The sequence below is a fragment of the Dromaius novaehollandiae genome, chromosome 6 (assembly GCF_036370855.1).
Source record: "Dromaius novaehollandiae isolate bDroNov1 chromosome 6, bDroNov1.hap1, whole genome shotgun sequence".
In the NCBI taxonomy this organism is placed as follows: domain Eukaryota; kingdom Metazoa; phylum Chordata; class Aves; order Casuariiformes; family Dromaiidae; genus Dromaius; species Dromaius novaehollandiae.
In genome coordinates this window covers 19308745-19328028 of record NC_088103.1, presented here as the reverse complement: position 1 = coordinate 19328028, position 19284 = coordinate 19308745, and the positions used below count along the sequence as shown (strand labels likewise).

The window sequence follows — 19284 nt, the reverse complement described above, 5'->3', positions numbered from 1 at the left end:
AAATGTGCACTGTATCATTTACACAGCCCACCTCGTCTGTGCTCAAAGAGACAGTTTTTAGAGGATTTCAGTTAGTAAACTGGGGGGAGAGGAAGGGCATGGGAAGGAGATGTTTTTCCCGTCAGCCTGGGCCCTTCCTCTGCAATAGATTTGGGAAAAAAACTGACTGTGATATCCCATGTGGTATACCGATGCTGTGGTAGCAGGTGGAAACTTGTCTTGTACTGGGCCGTAAGAATTGAAATGGGGAGTGAAGCAGACTGGAGGTCTCTGCAACTGCGGCCAAAGTACGGACAGCATGGACTTTCGCCGCAGCAGCAATAACGGAACGATTTTTCGTAGGGGCTCCCAGGACTGGGCCCCAGAGGACATTTGGGAATGTGACATGAAAGAGAGGAATGTCTTAAATGTTTAAGACATTAAATTAAATCTTAAATTGGGTACAGCTACACAAGCCAGTTTGGTGTAAGAAAAAATGCCCTAAAAAGAAAAAAGCAGTGTACAAGAAAAGTGAAATCAGTGGCTTACAACAATAAACCTACCCCACTAAATAAGTATGTGAACTAAATACTCGGATAAGCTATAAAGATTAGATATAGTTCTTGTTACCAGGCTAAAATAAATGGGTAACAATAGTTCTGTCTAAATCAATTTGTAGTATGTTTGTGAGACTTAACTGGTTACAATGCATATTGAGATCAATGCTTCATACTAAATAAATTATTTGAACTACTGGTTTAGAAAAAAAGGAAGAACACACACACACACACAAACACACTCTGGTAACAACACTCCTATTATTTAGAATTCTGCACAAACCTCCATCTTTTTACCTTCCTTTGTGAAAACTGCCAGTTTGAAGTGTGTATTAAATGCAGCATCTGCCGCTCTTTGTCCTGCTGGAACTTTGGACTCAGTGGTGAGATTGCCCAAAGACATCTCTAGGCTCCTGGGAAAGTTGTCCACGGACAGAAATGTTTGGGGGTGTCCTACGCTTTCCTTAGAGCTCTGCTAGGTCTTTGACAGCAACTTTGACAGGGTAATAGCTGTTCATACAGGATAAGTAGAGTGAGAAATGTTGACTGTGTTGTTCTATGTGACTCCTGAAAACAGAGTACAGCTGCTCTTGTAATTATGTGTTAATGATGTGTCTGCAAAGCTGTTTTCTGCAACAACCAATCCAGCAAGTCCTGAGGTATTCCCAACATGAGCAGTGTGCTGCCTGAAGGGGTGCACGCTACAGAGGGAATTGGTTTTTTGCATGTGTGTGTTAGTTTTGTTTTGTTCTGAGACTGTTCTCTTTTCCTCGTCTCTGTATTTCATTCCCAGCTATTCCTGCCCAAAGCACTAGGCCTTTCATTGTCGTGTCCTGTGGAGATGACAGGAGAGACTGATAGGGAAATCCTACAGAAGTAAAACTGTTGTCGAGAGAAAGTGTATCTCAAGCCATCTATACAAAAGAGAGATTCACAACAGGGAATATGATCCACGTGATACGGCTGCCTCAGTCGATTCGCTAATGCAGGCAAAAATATTATTCAGAAGATTTTGTATTTGATTTTAGGGCCTGGTCCCTGGATGTTTTGTTTTGTGCCTAGCTAAAGATACTTTACATTACTTCTGCCCCAAAAACGTAGAATGTGCTGCCTGAGGGACCACTCACCTGGTTGTGAAAACTGAACACTGTTCATGGTTGCTCACATCTGAATATAAGGCCCTGTTAGCCACTAGTACCGAATAGCAGGATCATGGCGGTGACACAGTGCAAAAAGGTCATTAAGTTCTTCTTTGTTCTTGTTATTTTCTGAAACAGGAGAACTTGGCTGATTTTCAAATATAGTATAGTTTGAGAAATGTGTCTTTCCATGTGACTTCATCTTGCAGCCTTTGCCTAATTTCATTTATTGGAGACAGGAGCTACAATAATTGGGCCCAGGTAAAACAAAGATGTCATAGTTCCAAAGCCATCTTCTCTCTTAGATAAAAGACCTGAACTTTGTGTCAGATCATGTGTATTTAGTTCACGATGATGTTTTAACCTTTGTGCCACCTTGGGCAAGTCACTCAATCCTCTGAGATTCCTTCGTTCCTTCCAGTTCCTCCTTTGAAGGAGTTTTATGATACATGCAGTCGCTGCCCTCTCTATGGGGACTGTGCGTCCTTCAGAGGTCAGGATGCTCTCACTGCATTTGTGATCGCTGGCAATAGCATTCTGTTAGACCATGAACTTACCTTACAGTCGTATTTGATCATGTCACAGCATTACAGATGGGGAAAATTTAGTTGGTGACAGCCAGACCCACCAGATTTTCAGTAAGCTATCCGACAATTTGCTCTCTGTTGTCCTCTTTTAAGTTTTCATGACTCCACATAGTAGGTCTTGATATTAGGCAGTATTTGCTAAAATTCAACTTATTTTTCATAGCCCATTATTTAATTTCTTGCTCTTAAGAAAGTTCTTTGCAAATGATTTCTGCCTGCCTATGAACCCAGGCTCACGGGTTGTGACGTGATCCCGAGCTTTGCGGTAGACGTGCCCGGGACACCCCCGACAGGGAGCTCTACCGACAGACCAAAGAACCTTTAAGTGCCCCCGAAGCCAGCCTTACTAGGCTGTAAACAAAGCAGCTGGTTTTGCAGAAGGATGGGCGCGCTCGCAAGGGTTTGAGAGAGTCTGGCTCTGTCCCGAGTCACGTCTTGGTTTGTCTTCTCTTCGCGCCTGGCCGGGAGCCCCGGTGCTTGCTGCGCTAGGTGCCACTGCCCGGAATTGCCTGGGGAGGGCAGTAAAGTCGGCGGAAAGCAGTGGGTATCACAGGCAGGGCATCGGCGTGCCAGGAAGGTGCGTGGGCGAGGAAGGAGGCGCGGAGCTGCCGCTGGGGCGCGGGGCCGCCAGCTGGGCCGGGAGGCACCGCTGCCTCCTCCGCTGCCCGCGGAGCGGGGCGGGACGTGCCGGTGCCGGTGCCGGTGCCGGTGCCGCCCGCAGTGTGCTGCGGCCTGCCGCCTGCAAGCCCTGCTTTAGCAGGCTCTCTGCAGCGGCCAGCAGGTACGGGGAGACCGAGGGCGAGTGATTCATCTCTGTAAAAACGCTGATGGAGAGGAGGCTTGCTGGGTGTTTACGGAGCAGGCAGCTCGGTGAGGTCAGGGGTGATGTCATCCTTCCAGTCACACCTCAGTAGTGCCTGCTCACATGGTGTCCCCTGGGGCAGAGCAGGGGTAGCTGCCTTACTCGTTTTTCTCTTCCACAAACAATAGTTGGCTGACCTTTTTATTGACAGTAAGAGATATCCTTCCCGGCCTGGCTGGAGTGTGGTCACAAACCGCGCTGACATGGCGCACGTGGAGGGGCCGGCCTGCGCCATGCGTGACCGCAGCCCCGCTCGCTGGTGCTCGCTCCGGCCCTGTGGGCACGGCTGGCTCCACTAGCCCTGCGTGTCTCAGTGGCCTGCGGCTTGAAAGTGGAATGGTTAATGAAGACAACTCCCTGTTCAGGCCTGTTAGGGGGTGGACTTATGGTGGTCCCCTCTCTAATCCACAGCAACATCTTCGACCTGCTTTTAAAAGGCTGTTTTTCTTGACAGAGACAGGAGACTTTGCGGTATGCCAGGAAGGTTTTCATAATTTAAGGCCAGAAGTCCCATAGCACCATCTAGCCTGGCCATCACAGGCCATTAAATCTTACCTGGTTTCTCTGAATTGAGCTCAGTAACTTGCACTTACTTAAAGCATACTTTTCAGGGGGGCGTTTGAACTTATTTTGAAGATCTCAAAAGATGGAGAATCCGCTGCTTTCAGTGATTAGTTCTGTTGTCTCTCCTGCTGTTTCTTAGGTGTTGTTAGCATGTGCCCAATAATTTATTTGGGGGAGTCAATTTCCAGAGTCTATCCGGAAAGCTTTTTTCCATCATATTTTGCAAAATATTTGAATTTATACCTCCATGTCTTGGATCAAGTTTAGTGCTTCTGTGGCTTCAACACTGGAAGTATTGTCAGTGAATTGCATTTGTTGGCAAGTATAATCTGAACTAGAAATTACAAATCCCAAACACAATTTTATGTGGAGTGCTGAAAAATGCAGAACCAATTTACTTCACCAGCTTTACAGGAAATAAACTAATTCTGCATGCCTTGCTTCACCAACCTTAACTATGGAGTTTTCTGCTTTTTCCTTTCCTGTTCTCTTAATCAGAGTCACAAAGTGACTGAATTAAGATCTGGCGTGCTGTTACGAGTTGGCAGCTCTCAATAGCAGGCCATGTACCAAAATATCACCAGAGCTTAGTGCAGACATATGGCTCAGTCAGCTCTGACCATGCTTATTAGAGGCCAAATTTTGATGTATAGATTGGAACATGTATCTTTGTGTGACAGGATTAAAACAACTTTATGTTCTTCCTAAGGACTTTCCTATGCTAGAGTACATGTGGATATTGGTAGCTAACAACCAGCATAGCTGCCACAATGATGATAGAGCTGTGTACGCATTTGAAGAAGATGAGCTAATCTAGCTTTACCCCTGCTTCAGGCTACACTGATTGCTGAGTCTATTTTTATAGTAGTAAAGGCTGTAGGAAATTGAGGGAAAGCATAATCTTAAAAAAAAAGAGGAAGAAAAAAATGCGAGCTCCCTCATAGTCGCACACAAAGATTTATCTTTCACTTGCATCATTTGGTTTAAGATTTCAAATTCAGATTGGTAATTAAAACCATGAATATTTTTTAAGAATAAGTCTGAAATAGATGTTATAAAGAGATCAACAGGTAAAGTTAGTACTAATCATATAGTAACATGAAAATGAGGGGGGTGTGATCCCCCTTCAGACTTCAAAGACGAATACACCAGTTAAAAAAAATCACTGAAGTTGTGTCTATAGGATCCCAAGGTTTCCATAATGAGTAGGTTTGTAAACTGAGGTGGGTTAGTTCGGCTGAAAACAATAAACTGGACCCATGTCTTCTTTCTTTCTAATCTCTGAGACATATGTGGCTCATTCCAGACATTGTTTATAGAAGTATGTCACTCTTTTCATTTTCAAATACTAAAGTTGCCTGTTGTAGTTACTGGCATAGAAAACTTATTCCGCCTCCAGTTTAGAAATGTTTGCTATCTCTAACTTAGAGATATTGACTATCTCACTTTCATCTGGAAGTACAAAGGGTATTTGCCAGGTAGTCTGCCTCTTTTGTTTTGTGTTCTTGGTAGATGCCAGAGACTAGATAGAGACATGTTAGCTCTTCTGTGTCTTTTTTTTTTTTTTTTTTAAGAATTTTAAAAGGTGGCTTAGTCTAATCCAGACCAAGCCTTCACTGCATGAGTCATCTTAGTGGAGTCAGTGATGTGACTTGTGTAAACAGCAACTTTCTATATAAATAAGGATTAAGAGATTGTGCTCCTTTTAGGAAATTACTTGGAAATGAACTACAGCCAACTTTAAACTGGATTTGAAGCTGGTATGAAAAAGATGAGATGTACTTAGTGAAAGTTACCTAAGGAGATGGAATTGCCAATAAAAGACTTTTTTCTCAGAGTTAAATGACACAGTGCTGTAATGAAACTACTGCAAACAATGCCTGATTCCTAATTTAACTTGCAATTGAATTAACAAACAATTTAGTTCCTTTTACATTTTTAAATTCTTTAATGTGGAGTTAGAAATTATTTCTGTTTGAATTCTAAGACTAGAGAAATGAAACAAAAGTATGGTCTTATAAAATGTTTTATGTTACAGATCCACAGACATTACAATATTATAGTTAGTGGTCAAGATTTTCATCACTAGAATGCCAAATTCACGTGCTTGCAAAGTGAGTCATTTTTAAAGAGCAACGAGAACCTCGTAAGAAGAAACAAAGGAGCATATTAATTCTGCGTGTTGTTGTAGTGGACCTTCTTTGTGACTTTGAAGTGAATAAACCTTCTCACATACCTCTGATATATCCTTCTCATAGGTGAATGGATTCTATGAATGTTTGATAAAGCTAGTTCTTTACTGTCACATTTTGAATAATTCAAGGCTTGGAAATTGTTAGCCATAAAGGCCTCAAACTACTTTTTTTTTAGTCTTTACAAAGATTAAGAACTGAGTAATACCTATAAGCTGTAAAAGTGTGAATTTCTCATTGATTTAACTACAAATTCAGTTTGTGCACTGTAGAGATGAATTTATGTCAGAGTTTCATGTGTTTATCCTAAAACTATCACTATGGGTTTCTATTATTAAAAAGCAAAAGAAAGATGAAACAAAATTTAATGTCATGATGCACTTCAACCAACATTGCATTAATAAGCCCTTGTAATTACACAGTACAAAAGCTCAGCAGTTGGGAGCCCAGGCTGCAAAAGAGCTTAAGTTTTGATCACAGTTGTGCTTTTTACAGCTCTATAGTTGGCTTTACTGATGTCTGTTGGAAGACAATAACTTTAGCCCTGCTAAAAAATATTTTGTGAACATCTCTGATGGCTTTCTTTTAATGTGTGAGATGGTTTTTTAAAAAGTGAAACTAATAATTAACATTCATTTGAAATCTCAGTGTACAAAGGTTGGATTTATGCTACAAGTATTTGACTAATTTTTTTTAAAGGTGTATGGACAAAAGAATATATTATGTCTTTTGGGGAGGCTATTTAATAACGCTAGCCAACAAACCTACCTTGCCACGACAAACTATGTCTGACCAAGCAGCCTTGTTGATATTGGTTATGCTGGAAAGCTCTAAGTAGTTTAGACTATTCAGAAACTTTATTAAATACGGATTGGGGGCGGCCCATGACTGCATACCAGCATCCTAGAGCATTATACATTAAGTGGTTAAAACGGACCAAAGGAGTAAGTCTCCGATAAACCATCAGCATTTTGATGCCTTGTTACCTACTTCAACCACTTGATGACAGTGCCTGTGTGCTTAAATACATAACCTTCTGGTATCACTTCTTGATTTTCTCCAAAGGAATTCCTGATTTTTTTCTTTCTGCTTCCTATTTTGAAAGATCCTGCCTTAGATTGCCAAGTTCTTACATGGTAATAAACACGGGAGAGGATAGTGTTGGGAAAGAGGAAAGGTTTCCAATTACTGCACTATTCATGAGGGTCTGTTGAGACCAGGTAATGCATTTTTAACATGATTCTCAGTTAAGGAAAAAGTCATGTCAATTGACACAATTTTCTAGCTCTGGTTTTGTTTTTTTGTTTTGTTTTTTTTTTTTTCCTCTCTCTCTTATGGGCCTGGAATAGGAATCTTATGAGGGGAAAACTGGCTGTAGTACAAAAAGCCAGCACAGATTCAGTAAAAAGTGGGGTCACTAGCAGATGGGTGAGGTGGGTGGGAAGCACTTCCAGTACAGCCACATGGGTGGGGATGTTGTTTAGGAGGCGGGAAGGAATAGGACTGACGAGGGAGGTCAGAGCGATAGTTCTGTGAACAGGGAGGAGAAGACTCCAGACAACTTGTCTCCAGTCTCAGCAGAATAGCCTTAAGGCCGAATTCACTCGTCTTTAGGTGACTGGTTATCGTAATCAAGTTTGGCAGACTATGATGTTGTGATTTGTAGTATTTCTATAGTATCACATGGGTGTGTTTGTATTCTGGCAACACAAAAAAGATATAGTCCTTGTCCTAAAATACCTGCAGTTCAGAGGTCTGATCCTCTAAAATGCTAAGAGCCCACAACTGTTTCTGGAGCTGATCAGTCGTCAGGTATTTGCTAGTTACACAAACAGCGCAGATGTCGACGACAGAGATTCTGTTACAAAGGAGAAAGGGATACCAGGAGGGTGATGGTGGGGAGGACCAGGGAAAGGGCTACGGTAAAGTGATGCACACTATTAACCTGACCATACTGGGGCTTAAAATGCTGCTGCAACCAAATGAAACAGTACTGATTTCAGTGGTGCTGGAGCAAGTGAGGGCCTGCCAGACTGAACTGCACCCGGTAATGCTCTGGAGGCCCAGCCTGGATTTGGGGAGGACATTCTATGCAAGAGTATTTGGTGTTTCTTGAGGCAAGATTTTAGTGAAGAGAGAAGGTTCGCTGCTCCACAGGTTACTGCACAGAATTTCTACTTACAGTTCAGCGGCATACATGAATTTTAGTAATTTATACAATAGGCATATTACAAGTGGGGATCCTTCTCCAGTCCATCCTGTACTGGTGAGGACTCTGCAGATCTGTACTTCTCTGTGGCAGTCCTCTTTGCAGGCTGAGGCTGAGGCTGTCCAAACTCTAGGTCACTGTTTTGTGTCCTTGTGCAAGGTGTATCTGTCCGGCAGAAGAGACTTACCTCCACTAATGCAAGACACACTGTATCACGTACCAGCAAGAATGCTAATCACTACCTTCCCAGCAAGCCTGTAGCGCTCCTCCCTCTATACCCCAAGAATTTTTTTCCAAAGCCTATCAGAGAAATGAATGGTTTGGGGCTGGGCTGGGCTACCTTTTAATATATGACAAAAACTTTGCAAACATTTTGGCTTCCATTTTACCCCGTCAAATTTTCTTTGAAAATTGAGGCAGTCTTCTCTTTGAAAGGGATGAAAATTTCAAGATTGCCACACAACCTGAAAGCTCAACAGTAGGCAGCATGATGAAGGAACAAGCAGTGAACCATTTTCAGGTTCAGACAACACTGTGAGGTGACCATTGTGACTCAGGAATGAGACCTTGGAATCTGATAGTTCTGTGAAAATGCCAGCTCAGTGACGGTGAAAAAAGTGAAGCAAATGTTAGGAGTTACTAGGAAAGCAATGGAGAACAGAACAGTAACATCATAACACTACTCAAAACACTATGGTTCATTTACATCTTCGAAACTAAGAGTCATTCAGACCTTTCTTTCTCAGGAAGGATACGGCAGAACTGGAAAAAGTTCTGAAAAGAGCAATGTGAATGAAGAAAAGCACAGAACAAGTACCAGAGGGTGAGTAACTGTGGATCAGCTACCCTGAGTAAGTAAGGAGTCTTCAGTCAGGAGAAGAGGTAGCTGAGGGTAGAAATTGTTGGAGATGGATGGAATAATGGACAGCTTGGAGACTCCAGAACCAGGATAGGTTGTTTCCAAGTTCTTGTGTTGGAGGCAGCAAGCACCAAATATGTCTAGGTGACAATATGATAAGAACAAATAAAAATAAGTGTTCTTTTTAATATAACACATAGTTAAGCTGTAGAAGTCCTAGTCAGAGGATGCTTTGGAAGCTGAAATTTTACACTGATTCAAAAAGAGGCTGGATAAGTTCACAAAATAGAAGCCTGTTGTGTTTTCTGTATATACAGAAACTCTCATCTACCATAGGAACTCTCTGAGCTGAAAATGACAGTGAGAGTACTAGGTGAAAAGTAACATTATATGACTGACTGAGCTGGTTACAGACACATATCTTCCCTGGACAGGTATCCATTTTTGGTCACTGCTGGAGAGTGAAATATCAGGCTAGACAGACATTTTGGTCTTAGCAAGTATGGCCATTTTTACGTGGTTAACCTCTTTTGAATTATTGACAAGACTCACATTTTAGACACATATAGTCAGTGCCATGAATTATTCTAAGGGTTAAATATAAGAAAAACTTAAATGTGAGGTTTTTCAAAAGTTACGTGAAATTAGCTAAATGCCTTTCTCCTTGATTTTAATGGGAACCGAGTTAGAGCGACACTGGTATTTTTTGACAGTTTATGCTAATAGTTTTGGTTCTGGTTTAGACTTAATAAAATGTATGACAGCAATGTTGTTTCTTCCCACTGTTTACCATGAATAAAGGCACAACAATGCTCTGGCATAATAAAGGTTTTTACTGCAAGGAAAAGCTCAGTGGTGCAGGTGACAGAGCTCTCTCGAGCTGGTTTTGGACTGGGGAGTGAATGCTCTCAGAAAGGAAGGATTATCATAAGTTTCACCCCTTTTTGCTCCAGCTGCAAAATGTGTCTCCATCCTGCTTGTACAGACGCATCATGGAAGCAAGCACATGTAGTGATTGAACCCCTTTCAAAACAAGGCACAGCACTGTAAATGCTCCCTCCTCTGAAGAGCAGGTGAAGGCATGAACATCCCCTGGCTCCTCGTGTTCTTTAGTGCAGTCCTAGGGGGGCATTTGCCTGTGACAGGATTGTGCATGGGCAGGAATCTTTTTAGGAGGGAAGTTATGTTGTTCTGCTGAATTCTACAGCCGTAGACTCAAACATGATATCTTTTTGCAAGTCTCTGGAGTTGTTTTGTAGCGTTTTTATTTCAGTGTTGTAAGGGCTGTTTTTTACTGCCAAGCCCCTAATTAAAGCAGTGTTGACTGGTAAGTAATGGGCTGCAAAAGGTGTACCAAAAGATAATTAAAGATGCACTCTAGATAAGCAGGGCAAGAGCATCCTTTTTATGAGGTGTAAATGTCTGAAGACCAACTAGTGAAATTGATCTGGCCTCGTCCAGGATGAAAGTTCTGTTTAACCGTCAATAGCACTATACTGCTCTAGAAAATGTTTGATGTGGGGATGTCTGGAGGGCCACACTCCTCCTAAGAATCCCCAGGCAGGCGCCAGGGGACAGGGCCTAGGCGGCACTGGGGACTCCTCGTGCCCTTTGTGCAAGCATCTTTCTGGCGCCTCCCTTGCATCTCCTGACGTTAGGGCTGTTCCAGAGGGAGGGAGGAGAGGAGCTCCTGCTGCGCTGATCTGGACCAAGATCGATATAAACCTTTTCCACAGCCATTCTAAAGAGCTATAGCTAGTCCTTCTCTAGCAAATTTGGTGCCTCTCCTAAATGTCCTTTGCATACATGGCCTTCATTTTTGCTCTATTTTCAGCATTTTCCCTGTGTGATTTGGATTCCTCTGTAGATGCCCTTACACCCTGACTCTGGCATAAAGGGGCATTGGCAGAAGACTGAGCAGGTTCCACATTCTGAATCTCTTGAAATCCAGGGCAAAAATGCCACAGATTTCAGTGGGAGCCTGAGGAGGATCTGCGGATCAAAGAAATGTTGTTGTTACTAGGCATACTGCTTTCAAGGGTATTCCTGCTTCTTTCCCCCACACTTGTCCTATTTCCCCCTTTTAATTCGGTTGACATCTGGCTTGAGAGTGCATTGTGAAATGAATCAAAAATACAGCAAAAAAGACTATTGCTCTGGATGCAGTTCAGAGGAGAGATGATGAGGCTCACAAACAGTTCTTTTCATTATGACCAGCATGCAACAGCAAGATACCAAAGGATTATATGGGCAGCAAGGGCTGGTCAGTGTATGGTCAAAGTGCAGCTGTAGCAGAAATTCTCTATTATGCTTGGCCAAGTCCATATGTCTCGGCAGAAGGGGGGAGGGAGCGGGAGGCAGAGATTGCCATCGTGTTTCCTGGAATCTCACTTAAAAACAAAACTCACAATCTAAGTCTCTATCAATTAGCATTGCAAAGAAAATCTCTGAAAATGAAGGGTGTAAAGAGGCTGCCTGGCAGAGTGCCTGAAACAATAACTCTGGGAAGTGTGAACTGCTCTCTCCACAGTCAGAGGATGTTAACAAAAGCCTCGTCTGTTTGACCTAGCTAGTAGTCATGGACCAAGTAGTGGCAAGTTGGTGCAAGCCCAAAAGTTTATCCTCTGCTGACTCCTCCCTATCTCTTCTGCACTGGCTATAGAGTATATATGCGTGTGTTGGGGGGGCACTCTCTTTTTGAGATCAGTATTGCAGGCTGTCTGCAGGGTCAGCTTTGTGTTGTAGCCATTCCTGTGAAATCATGGTTTCAGACTTTCTTTTCTGCCATGAAAATTGGAAATCCAGAAGGAAAAATAACAGTATTTATTGCAGCCTTCCCACAAGGCTGTGGTTCCTTGTAACACTTTCCTTGTGGCCAAACTGAAGGAGTTCTCCTTGTACCTTGCAAACGGGGGTTATCCTTGCCCCAGTTCACTATGCACCCCTTGCACAGCCATCCTGGAAGTAGAAAGAGGTGGAAGCTCAGGGTGTGATTCCAAACTTTCTTGGGCCAGTTTAAATCACGGATGCCCAATTCCCTTTTCCTTCTGCCCTGGTGCATCCCTACCCCATGCTGGTGCTTGAACTAAGCTGCTCCAAAATTAACCCCCCCCCCCAAAAAAAAAAAAAAAAAAAAAAAAAAAGAGTGATCAGGTTTTAGAAGGAGCAGCTTAATTAACTGGCTCCTTTTTCTAGTCAAGCATGTCCTGGAGGTGGCACATGGGAGGGTGCAGGACCATGTGTGAAGGCATATGGGGGTTTAAGGCTTGTGGAATTGCACCCCAAGTGCTTTGAATTCTGTAGGAGTAGCTGAAGTTGGATGTGCTATAGAGATCATCCATAAAACTATGCCACCAAGCTTCATGTATTTGCTTATTGTGTCTGACCCTTAATCCACCCCTGCCTAAATATGTATCTGAACATCAAGGGTGAACCAAAGGTCGTGGCCTAGCAGCACACACTCACTGTATTTAGCATCTGTTGCCACCTGGCTGCTTTCCCCCATTCTTCTCCCACACCCCAGTTCTTGGCCATATACAAATTTCATTGTTTACATGGAAAGGAAAATCTCTGAACCTTCCTGGAATTCTGAGGGAGAAGAGGAACCTCATGGGGTGCATCTGTGCTGTGGCGGTCCTGCCTCATGGGGATGGTAGGGTCGAAGAATGGGGAGGAGTAGTAAGCAATTGTTTAAAGCTGTTGCTTCCAGATGTTTTGGACTACACACTGCTGTCATCACTCAGAACTTCTCACTGCCATCATATACACTTCTGCTTGAAAGCAGTGTTTAGGTAAAGTGGTTTCTGAGGGCATTCAGCTAGCCTCACAGAGAGACGTTGAGTTAGGAGCTACAAAACGAATCTCACCTTGACTACTAGACTCGCAGGGGGTGACTGTCACCTCTGGGACGGCATTCATTTTTGTTGTGAACTACTATGGTGTTGTGTGTAATGTTAAAATTCTTGCTAGTTGAACCCAAAAGTAGTTGCATTGGTCATGGATCATGCAACAGTCCCTGCAGAATGTAAACATTATGCAGTAGCTCTTAGACTTCATCCCTGTACCCTCTAACTTCAGCGCAAGCTGGAGCAGGTCCCAAGGCTGACAAATGTTTGGGGACATGTTGAGACAAAAGACACATGAAGTAATGACGCCGTTGTTCTTGAACACCTCCAGTGATAGCCTTTAATGACCTCATTTGACAAATTATTACATTAGCTAATTGATTTGCTGCTTTTCTAATCCTTTTCTAACATCTAATCCTTTTAGGCATTACAACTCTTGCTCCCTCTAAGTCCTTATGTCACTCTTGGCTCTCTAAATAATTCTTCTGGCCTCTTTTTTGGATTAATACTTTGGTCATGATCTCACCTTGGACTGAAAGCAGAAGGCTTTCTTGTTCTGTACATGACTTGGATGTGCAGAGCTGTCTGCATTAAAAGAATGAAGAAAAAGTGTGAGGTAAAGGTTGTGCTGAGCTCTTCAGCACACACTCTGCAGGGAAACTTCTCCAAGTCACCGTGGAGAGCACTGGAGTGCAGCCTTGGCCTCTAGCACGAGCAGTGATTTTTGATGCAGCGTCTAGTAAAGCTGCTTTATTAATAACAGAATTCCCACTGATGGGAAAAGGAGTGGAGCTGCCTAGTTAAATAGGAAAGGCAAGGAGTTGTTTTCTGGGTACGGCAAGAGTCAGGACAGTTTCCCTTCGAGAGCAGGGGTGAGCTGCGGAGCCCCACAGCCCTCCGCTAGTGAGGGATCTCCATGCACTCAAGGGAGCCTGGGCGTTTCGGAGCAATGCTGCGGGGAGCCCGCGTTGTCCTCACTGTTGCAAAGCGCGGGGAGCCCCTCCGAAGGCCGAGCTGACGCGCAGGGACACCTCCACTGCATGAGCGGCTCCCCAGAGAGCCTCCCCACGGGCGGGCGGGGGCGCGGGGCAGAGGGGGCTGCAGGCGCTGGGCGACACGGCGGCTCCGCGGCGGGGCGCGCCCGCGCCGTGGTTGGCGGTGGGAGGACAATGAGGTGTGGGCACCTCTGAGTCACCGCGGGCGCCGCCGGCCCGGCCCGGCCCGGCCCGGCCCGGCCCGCCGGGTGGGGGGCGCCCCCGCCGCCGAGGCCTCATAAGGCGGCCGCGGCCGGGCCGACCCCGCCGCCGCCCGCAGAGCCGCCCGCATGGAGCCCGCCGGCCGCCAGCGCAGCCCCGGCCCCGGCCCCGGCCCCAGCCCGCCGCCCCCGGGGGCGCCCAGCCCCGCCGGCCCGCAGGGGCCCCAGCCCGGCGCAGCCCCGGCCGGGCGCCGCCGCGGCGCCTCGACGCCGCCGCCCGGGCCGTGGCAGGGGGCGGCCGCCTCGCCCCCCGGCGAGGCCCCGCGGCGCCCCGGCGCCCCGCGGGAGGGCGGCCGGCGGAAGCGCACCACCTTCAGCAAGGCGCAGCTGGAGCTGCTGGTGAAGACCTTCGAGGAGGACCCCTACCCCGGCATCGCCGTGCGGGAGCGCCTCTCCGGCCTCACCGACATCCCCGAGTCCAGGATACAGGTCGGCGGGGGCCGGGCCGGGCCGGGCGGTGGGGCGGGGAGGCACGGAGCCGGGCCCGGGGCCGCGGCCGTCGAGGGTCGCCGCGGGCCGCCTGCCGCAGCGCAGCGCAGCGCAGCGCAGCGCCCGCCGGCCGGGCCGGGCCGGGCCGGGCCGCGGGGACTGGTGGTGCTGGCGGCGCTGGGAGTGCCGCCCGCCTGCGTCCCCGTGCGCGGGGCCAGCTGCGAGGGGCCCCTGGGGCTGGCGCCGCCGCTCACTGCCCGCTGCTGCCTCTCCCCAGGTGTGGTTTCAGAACAGGCGAGCCCGGCAGCTGAACCGCAAGAAGAGCGAAGCCTCCCCCTACGCCAGACCCGCGTGTGGCAAGCAGAGGCTGGCCCACTTCGGCGGCGGCTGCCAAGAGAGGCCCCGAGCGGCATGCGGCCTCGGGCCCGATCAGAACCCCCTCAGCCTGCAGCCCGGCCTGCCCGGAGGAAGTCAGAACTGCTCTGGTCAGCCGCTACCCTACGCGGGGCCGCAGTACACAAGGCTCGATACTCATTTCAGGAGCTTGGATAACACGTTTGGAGCCCACAGTCAGACCCCTTCTCACTTCAATTTGGACTACATGGCAAAAGGGGTGCAATTCAGTGTGGGAACCATAGGGAGTTCCCCCCAGCTCTCATTCCCTGTGCAGCAAGTGCAGGAATATCCATACTTGAAGAAATCGTTCCCTGAAAACTACTACCCAGATGCAGATATTTTCCAGTCATGTATAGAAGATCACCAGTATCTGGCAGCTAAAGAGAACATGTGTAGGAGGCCTGTCTTAAACTACTTAAATGCTAATCAAGGCCTGGGCGATGAGAACTGTTTGTATATCAAGTCAAACACCTCTCCTTTAGGTAAGGGTTTCATTTCAGACCATGGTGAAGGAGACTCTAATGTGAAGCTTGAGCTTGAGCAGGTGAGGCACAGTCCATCTCTGGTAGCAGCTCATGATGCTAGTTCCCCTTTGGTACTTGCAAAACACGAGGGGAAATATCAAGGGACACTTTCTCCTCCAGCCCCATCATCTGGGCAGCAGCTGCTGGAGGCAGTAAATGACTATGACCCTTATTGGCTGGGCATGAGAAATGAAATTTGGGGAACTGGTTTAGATTCAGTGTTTGAGAATGAGCAAAATGGAGAGCAAGGTGGGCCAAAAAGTTACCTTTTTACTTATGATGGCCACAGTTCAACTTGTCATTTGGGTCACACGTGAAATGGTGACAGCGAGTCTGTTGGCCTGATGAAAACTTAATGGTTTTTGTTCAATTGGCAGCTTCATCCAAAGTGGCTAGAGGTTTTGCAGCTCTAAGTATGGAGTACTTGCTGTGAGTTTTGTGTGCTGTCTGGAAGGGAAGGAAAGGAAGATAAACTTTGCAAGGCACACAAGCAGATAACCTGCTGTGTGTGTGCACGTGTCATTCTTCCTTCTTCCTCCCCACCCCTTCCCAATCCTACCTGAATTGTCACCAAGCTGCATGCAGTATTCTTGTGTGCGTTTGATTATTGGTACCCACACATTAGCCTGCATGTACAGCTCAGCCTGTACATTGTTCACAAATATTTCAATAGTGAAGATTTAGTCTCTGATGTTCAAACTGGGTTGGATTCATTCTGCCAGGAGGCTTGGGACTACAGAATGGGTTTTATGGCCTTACTGTACTGTTTTGCTGTTTCCATCCTTGTCAGAAATCACTTTAACTTAAGAAATCTGTAGAAAACAGATGTTATATGTACAGCTTTTGGTGGAGAAAGTGTAACATAAAAGGAATACAGACATGGGAAAAGCAACCTTGGTGGTGGAAGGGGAAGGGTCACAGGGTGTGTTAGTGGTTTAGGTGTGTACCTGATTAAGGTCTTTTCCTGGATATTTAATGTATAGAGTTTTTATTTAAAAATGACCAAATATGTAGCCTTTTAAAAGGCAATATTTTTGTGGGTTTTGTATAATTTTTTAAAATTTTCTGATTATTAATATTTTAAAGGAACTTTGTTAATTTAATAAAAAATCCTCTAAACAAGTTGTTTACTGTTTACTAGAAGGAGGTTCTCTACCTGTGTGTGATAATGGACTTGTTGAATTGGACTCGAAGAAAAATGTAATTGAGTCCTGTCCTTGCACTTTGGATGTTCGGCCTATTTTTAGACTTCTCAAGACCACTGGCTGTCTGGAAGCCTAATGTGATCATATAGTGCTCTGACAAAACCAATGGAAGGCCAGGGGGATGTATAGATCTGGAGGGCTGCCGTGACTGTGTATTAAAGCAATATTGGGGCTAGCATGTTGAAGACTATGTATGCAAATCCTTTCTCATGCTCAAAATGTGAATTACTTTAAGTATGCCTTGATTTTAAGATGTATGCTATTAAGCTAATTATTATGCTGCTTTTGTTCTATAAACAAAATCAGATTTAAATACATACCGTTATTTTTTATTAATAAAATTGATGTCTCTCTGAAGAAGCTGTCTTTTGTTGTATATGTAAGAAGCCGAGAATATTAGTTGTTATTTTGTCAGTAATTTTTAGCTGTGGCTGGGAACAAATCACTCAACTTTTCTACCTCAGTTTCTTTATGTTTGCTAATGAAGTGTTGTAACGAGGTGTTCCACTCTCATGTATTATGGAAGATCCGTCAGACAATAGCTACAAGGCACTCAACACAAAAAGGCTTATCTGAGAGTTAAGCACAAGGTGATGTTTGTATTTTTTGTTATATAATGACTGCCTTGGTAAATTGTTTAAAGCTGTGTATTAAGACTGACTTTTTTTTTAAATATATATATATGCCCTCTCCCTCATTAAGATCTACTTAATGAGAAGTGAGACTTGTTCCCAGGCACAAAGAACAACAATTGTACCCATGACATACCATGATAACTGACAAAATGGTGTTCAAGAGTGTGTAGCAGCGTAATGGCCTTACTTTATGAGAAAGGGTTGAGTTGAAGAAGAAGAGAAAACAGACATCCAAAAGAATAGCACTCCCACTAAACAAACAAGGATGGGAGCCTCTGGCCGGGAGTCAGCAGCCAGTTGGGAGGCAGCACTGGGTCTTCTCGGGGTATCCTCCCTGCTTATCTCAGAGCGTGATAACCAGCTCCCTCTTTCTTAATGGTGCTCTGCAGGTAAATATTTGGGAGGTCACTGACATAAATTCACCTAAGCGAGCCCGGTCTCATGCAATGCATCCTGCTCTGTTTTCCCCTGTTCTTTGTCCGTAGAGGTCCTACTCTGTCATCTCACAAAGCTACACCAAGGCCAACACAAAGGTAGCTGTATCAGGCATTTCGCATTAAGCTGTCACTACTGGCTGCTGCAGTAACACAGGGCTTTCTAACCCCTTCACCTGGTCTAGGGAAGAAACATCCCTTATTATCCAACTCGCATTTCTACTGTTGAAGTGGAATGCACTGTGGATACTTCCCATAAGCAAGTCCAGGAAAAGTCATTCTCCCCTCAGGGAGCTACTTACTGCACAGCGTAGAGCTTTTCTCTAAGGAACTGGATTTCTTTACTTTGTTACAAGTTGCTTTTAACTGACCTTTCTAGCACATATTTCACAAACAAGAAAATAGGTGCAGAACAGCTAGATGCAGTGCTCTCCTGTGACATTTCTTTAAAGTATCACATTCTTAAAAAATTCTCGTTAGTCTGAGATTGCAAATGCCAGAATACAAGTCACATGCTCATTCATCCTGGGGGGTGCTTTCACAGCAATGACAAGCATGTCAAAGGCATCTCTGCTCTGATACGAACAAATTACCCTGAGGAAGAAGAGGTGGGGCAGTAACCAAGTGTGCTGAGTGTCTGACCACCACTCTTCTGCTGCCTGTTAGATGCCCTTTATTATAGGTGAAAGGAGGATTTTGCATGCTGAGTATTTAAAGCTGTATTTTCTTTCATGTAACTTGTCAAAAAAGAGGGAGAGTGGGGTTCCAGATTTACTAACTTGGTTTATATTCAACTGGGACTTAACCCATTGTCAGGCCTCTGAGTCATTTATTCTCTTACTTTGTTGGAGCCCATAAAGCGCATTCCTGCCCCAGAAACGTCCTCCCGCCTGGGGAACGGCGGCGGGCGCCGGCAGCCGCTGTGACGGGGGCAAGTCCCGGCACCCGGCACCCACCGCGCTGCCGCCCGCCCGGGGTCCCGCCGCGTCCCGCCAGGGCGTCCATCACCCGCACACCTCGTCAGCAGCCTGGCCCGGCCCTCCCTCGGCACAGGGCTCAGGGCGAGGAAAGGGCTCGTCACTTCATTAAGCAGGGCCTGTACCTATAAATAACTCCGGGAGGACTCGCCTCGAGGTGCAGGCACGGGCCTGAGATAAACAGCCACTTCGCACTCTGCCAAGCGACGCCAGCATGCCCGGTCATGTATTGGCGGGGTGGTGGACTTGGCATTGAAAAAAAGACCCCGTGCAAATATGTTTTATCTGAGTTTATAGCATTAAAAATCCTTCACAGTCTTTGTATCCCCTGGCACCGATTTGTCTGTCCCCTCAGTTCTTGGTAAGGGGTCACAGTTTCAACAAAGGACGTATTTTTGCATTTGTCTCCAGGAGCAGAGGCGAGGCTGTCAGCGGGTAGTTCACAGGCCCAGAGATGCAAATCCTGCGTGACGCCCGCGACAGCTCACACCTCTCCCCGCGCCGCAGCTCGCTTGCTCTGAAACCTGGTCCCCCTGCACTAGAGCCCGGCGCGGGGGGAGCACGGCGGGGCAGTTTTGGGGAATACTGGGCTTTTCAGGCGACTCGGGGTTAATGACCGCCCGCGTGGGGACCCCA

General features: G+C 45.9%; 1 protein-coding gene across 1 annotated transcript; it reads left to right on the top strand.

Annotated features, from left to right (window-relative positions):
* The first annotated feature begins 14117 nt into the window (after nucleotides 1-14117).
* On the top strand, nucleotides 14118-16953 carry LOC135328787 (homeobox protein Hox-A3a-like). Its single transcript, XM_064514458.1, has 2 exons — nucleotides 14118-14477; nucleotides 14755-16953. The coding sequence occupies exons 1-2, from the start codon at nucleotides 14118-14120 to the stop codon at nucleotides 15712-15714; spliced, it is 1320 nt and encodes a 439-aa protein (XP_064370528.1). The 3' UTR covers nucleotides 15715-16953.
* Nucleotides 16954-19284: the final 2331 nt, after the last annotated feature.

Coding starts and splice junctions, on each gene's coding strand:
- LOC135328787 (XM_064514458.1), top strand. CDS start 14,118: ATGGAGCCCGCCGGCCGCCAGCGCAGCCCCGGCCCCGGCCCCGGCCCC. Junction 14,478..14,754: donor TCCCCGAGTCCAGGATACAG/GTCGGCGGGGGC, acceptor GCCTCTCCCCAG/GTGTGGTTTCAGAACAGGCG.